Here is a 5410-nt window from a genome sequence, read left to right on the forward strand (position 1 = left end):
GGTTGTACTGGAAAGCTCCAAGTAGAACCAGCAGCAGATGGTGGTTGTAGGCAGTTCCCAGTAGAACCAGACTTTGGTTCTATAAGCTCCCACTATTGGGAAGCTTCCAGTAGAATCAGTAGAAGACAGTGGTTGTACTGGGAAGCTCCCAATAGAACCAGTAGTTCGAAGTTCGATGTTATTATCATAACATAACACAATATTATGATAATGAGAATATTGTTATTATATGATTAACTGTAAGATATATAGTTATAGTTTAAAGATAGGTGATGCATTACCTTTGCGGATGAGCTTATCAATGTCCGCGTCCAGGCCATGGAAGTAGCACTTCCTCCACAGGCCGGAGAAGGTGGAGAACAGCGGGCGGCCGCACTCCGTCTCGAGGATGCCCATCCCCAGGATAGCGCGCCAGTTCTCCAGCAGCTCCTCCTCGCGACTGCCGACATGGATCGGCTTCATGAGCGCCACGTCTCGCCGGTGGTTGTCCTGCAGCGGCAGGTGGTAGATGGGCATATCACGGTTCTTCTGGTCATTGTAGTCCGAGTGTTTGTCGCAGTTCACCTTATGCCGGCGCGTGTCCGTCTCGTACCAGTGGTCGGTGAAGATCGCAGTGACCAGTAAGAGGAGCGATACGACGCTGATGGCGAGGCCGCTCGCCGTCACCGCTGCCCACCGCTTGGCGGAGACCTCTCCTCCGGGCTTGGCAGAGACCTCTCCCCGGGTTTTGGGGTGGTCGCTCTGGCCGCCCGCCATGGGCTCTCCGCGGCTCATCATGTCCTCATGCTCCTCCGGTTCCTCCAGCCGCTATACTGCCGATCAGCGGAGGGAAGGCTATGAGCACCACCCCCACCCGCCCGCTCTGCTGATCTCAGGCTTTACCTCGGCTTGCACCCCCTCCTCCTCCTCAGCACCTCTCATTAGCTCCTGTCAACTGCGTCAGGGCACAAGGAGACTGGAAACCAAGCGCTCCTCTCACCTCTCCTCTCCTCTCCTCTCCTCTCCTCTCCTCTCCTCTCCTCTCCTCTCCTCTCCTCTCCTCTCCTCTCCTCTTTGCTCCTCTTTTCTCTCTATATGTACGGAAGACACTAAATACAGTTAAAAGTTGATAGAGATATCTAAAACTAAAATATACATATATCTATAACTCATGAATACATATATGAATACGTTTAATAAATGTATATATTAATACATATATTTAAATATATAAATATTAAAATATATAAAAATTGATTTATGTTACAGACATATAAATGTTATTACATAAATAGAGATATATAAAAAGAGATAAAGATAAATTAGGATTTATAAGTATATATATATATGTATATATATATATATATATATATATATATATATATATATATATATATATATATATATATATATATATATATATATATATATATATATATATATATATGCATAAATCAAGATATATATCAATAACTAATAAATCTTAATCAATAAATCTAAATATATCTAAATATGGATAAATAATTCCAGATGTATGTATAGCTCATAAATATAGGTATACATATATATACAGATTTATAAATCCAGATAAAGATGCGTATAATCCAGTCCATTATATTAGTCCAGCCCTTAATCACAGATCCCATGTCAAAGGGCATGTCAAGGGACTGATATTGTTTACCCTTACTCTTGAACAACAGAACCCTAATCGTGGAACCATAGGACCCTAACAGCAGAACACTACAGCCCAAACTCCGGATCAATATAACCCTAACCCTAGAACAACAGGACCCAGGTTGAGGTGGTGTGGGTGAGGCTCAGACGTCCACTCTGAGATCGCCCTCAGCCTCCCTTGTCATTCACTCCGTTCTGCCTGCAGAGGAGATGACAGTTGTGAACTTATGAATAATTGAGGCTTGTGTTGTAACTGGAGCCCAGGGTTTTGGTCCCCAACCCCCTACCCTTCGGAAGTCCCCTAGCCTGGTCCCCAAGTCTCTACGCTTCAGAAGTCCCCTAGCCTTGTCCCCTACCCCATACCCTTCAGAAGTCCCCTAACCTGGTCCCCAAGCCTCTACCCTTCAGAAGTCCCCTAACCTTGTCCCCTACCCCCTACCCTTCAGAAGTCCCCTAGCCTGGTCCCCTACCCCCTACCCTTCAGAAGTCCCCTAGCCTGGTCCCCTACCCCCTACCCTTCAGAAGTCCCTTAACCGGATGTGAGTGTGATGGTGAGAGGGTGAGAGGGTTTTGATGAGAGGGTCTGGGTGAAAGGGGGAGAGAGAGAAAGAGTGAGAGAGTTAGGGTCAGAGGGGAGACTGTGATTGTGAGGATTTATGGTGAGAGGTTGATGGTGAAAGGGTGAGAGGGTGACGTTGAGAGAGTCATTGTCAAAGGGGGCTGGAGAGAGGGTGAGGGTGATGTTAAGATTGTGAGGGTCAGAGAGTGAGGTGGTGATGGTGAGAGGGTTGTGGTCACAGGGTGATGGTGAGAGGGTGAAATCAAGCTGCTGCCTACTGTAGAGTTTATTTAGAAAACAGTTGAATAGACAGGCTCCTTAAATAGCATTAGCATGGTTCACCCTGCTGACTGCTGCACTAACGCTGTGATCAATTATTCAATACCCAGGAACACTGGAGCTGAGAGGAATGGTAATGTCTAGAATACACTCCGCCCACCTTTCTATCTATCACTCCACCCACCTTTCTATAACTCTATCTACTCCACCTACCTTTCTATAACTATCTATTTATCTATCACTCTCTCTCACTCCATCCACCTTTCTATCTGTCACCCTCTCACCCTACCCACCATTCAATCTGTCTCTCATTCCACCCAATTTATCTATTTATCTATCTATGTATTTATCTATCTATCCATCTATCTATCTATCACTCCACCCACCTTTCTATAACTATCTATTTCTCTCTCTCTCTCTCTCTCTCTCTCTCTCTCTCTCTCTCTCTCTCTCTCTCTCTCTCTCTCTCTCTCTCTCTCTCTCTCTCTCTCTCTCTCTCTCTCTCTCTCTCTCTCTCTCTCTCTCTCTCTCTCTCTCTCTCTCTCTCTCTCTCTCTCTCACTCTCTCTAGCTCTCTTTCCCTAACTCCAGCCCAGACAGATTTTGCTGTCAGTCTGTCCCCAGCCAGAAGCGGTTTCCCACATGTTGAGGAACGTATCCGTACCTTAACCCAAACCCTTCCGCAAGGAACCACAGCTAAACTGATCCATTGATTCATGGGGACTGCTTTGGATATTGGCCATCGTATTGGCTACACCAGGGCTGGTCAGCCTAATACCAGCAGGCTGTCAGGGGACACCTTTGCGGGAGGCTAACAGCGAAGGTCTACTCTACCCACTGCTTCGGGCCACTGCTCACCCTCGCTCCTGTCCCCCAGAGGTACAGCGCCTCCTGCTGCTCAGCTCAGGAATGACCTCGTCTCATCGGCCCATCCCCCCCCCGTCGCCCCATGGTAAATAAAGACCCTTTTACACGCTGTGTCACTGGCATTTTATTACTCCACTTAGGCCAGTCTTCCCGCACTATCTGTTATCGTTATCTTGCTATCTGTCTCTGTCTCTGTCTGTCTGACTGTCTGTCTGTCTCTGGCTGACTGATTTTCTGTCTGTCTCCCCCGAATCAATATCAGGGTGCTGCTTCCCACCAGCGCCAGGGTGTGTCTCAAGGTCATCAAGCGGAATCCAGGTGTGAATTCTTTCTCCTCTCTCTCCCCTCCTTCACCCCATTCTCTTTCCCGTCTCCTCTCCTCTCTTCTCTCCTATTTTTTCTCCGCTCTCCTCTCTCCTCCTCTCCTCCCCCCTCCTCTCCTCTCTTCTCTCCTCTCGCCTCTTTCCCCTCTCTCTCCTCCTCTCCCCTCTCCTTCACTTCTCTCCTCCCCTCCCCTCTCCTCTCCTCTATCCGCTTTCCACTCCTCCCCCTCTCCTCTCTCCTCTTTCCTCTCCCCCCTCCCCTCTCCTCTCCTCTCCTCTCCTCTCCTCTCTCCTCTTTCCTCTCCCCCCTCTCCTCTCCTCTCCTCCCCTTTCCTCCCCTCTTGAGTCCTCTCCTCTCTCCTCTTTCCTCTCCTCCCCTCCCATCTCCTCTCTTCTCCCCTCCTCTCTCCTCCCCTCTCCTCTCCTCCCTTCTTCTCTCCTCTCCTCTCTCCACTTTCCTCTCCTCCCCTCTCCTCTCATCCCCTTCTCTTTCCCCTCTCCTCTTCTCATTTTTCCTTTCCTCTCCCCCCCTCTCCTCTCCTCCATCTCCTTTCCTCCTCTCCTCTCCTCCTCTCCTCTCTTCTCCTCTCCTCTTTTCCTTCTCCTCTCTCCTCTTTCCTCTCCTCCCTCCTCTCTCCTCTCTCCTCTTATCTCTCCTCTTTCCTCTCCTCTCTCCTCTCTCCTCCCTCCTCTCTCCTCTCTCCTCTCTCCTCTCTCCTCTCCTAGAGCTAATAACAGTAAGTTAAGGGTGAACATCAGTAAATTAAGTGTTGCTTCAGTTTTCTTTACCTTTAAATAAGAATGAATAATTAAGTGTGTTATCATTAGCATGCTGTACAGACAGCGAATGCAGCTGAACCACGGATACATTAATGTAGTAGTTTATCTGGTATCATTCGTATTATTTGTTATTAAAATATATTATGACTCATATGTATCTTTATATTTGTCATGTTATTATATTATTATTATTTATATTATTATTATCATTATTATTATTATTATTATTATTATTAATAATAATAGTAATATTATCATTACATTATTTTGATATTGTTAATAAGATATTACTGTGATCTTGTTATTTTGTAGAGGTGTTGAACAGCAGGGGAAACCTGGGCCAAAGAGGTCAAAGGCTCCCTGTGTGTGTGTGTGTGTGTGTGTGTGTGTGTGTGTGTGTGTGTGTGTGTGTGTGTGTGTGTGTGTGTGTGTGTGTGTGTGTGTGTGTGTGTGTGTGTGTGTGTGTGTGTGTGTGTGTGTGTGTACGTGTGTGTGTGTGTGTGTGTGTGTGTGTGTGTGTGTGTGTGTGTGTGTGTGTGTGTGTGTGTGTGTGTGCGTGCGTGCGTGCGTGCGTGCGTGAGTGTGTGTGTGTGTGTGTGTGTGTGTGTGTGTGTGTGTGTGTGTGTTAATTGTTGTCACCTCTTCTCTGCTGCAAAGTCACAACGTCAAACTGAGACCGCAGCCCTTTAAAAAAAAACTGTGACATAACAGGCATTTCTCCTCTCTCTCCTCCTCCTCTATCTACTCTCCCCTCTCCTCTCCTCTCTCCTCTCCTCTCCTCTCTCACTACCTCTCCTCCCTCATCTCCTCGCCTCCCTCACCACCTCTCCTCTCCTCTCTCCTCTCCTCTCCTCCCTCCTCTCTTCTCCTCTCTCCTCTCCTCTATCATCACCTCTCCTCTCTCCTCTTCTCTCACCACCTCTCCTCTCCTCTCCTTCCTCATCTCCTCT

At 47.3% G+C, this 5410-nt stretch overlaps 1 protein-coding gene across 1 annotated transcript in view; it reads right to left on the reverse strand.

Moving 5' to 3' along the window:
* tmem178a (transmembrane protein 178a) overlaps positions 1–927 on the reverse strand; it is a 5422-nt gene extending 4495 nt beyond the window's left edge. The window contains exon 1 of the mRNA XM_030350846.1: positions 282–927. Within this exon, the coding sequence (XP_030206706.1) occupies positions 282–777 (496 nt within the window). The 5' untranslated portion in view covers positions 778–927. The remainder of the gene's footprint in view (positions 1–281) is intronic.
* Positions 928–5410: the final 4483 nt, after the last annotated feature.

The sequence above is a fragment of the Gadus morhua genome, chromosome 3 (genome assembly GCF_902167405.1).
Source record: "Gadus morhua chromosome 3, gadMor3.0, whole genome shotgun sequence".
NCBI classification, from domain to species: domain Eukaryota; kingdom Metazoa; phylum Chordata; class Actinopteri; order Gadiformes; family Gadidae; genus Gadus; species Gadus morhua.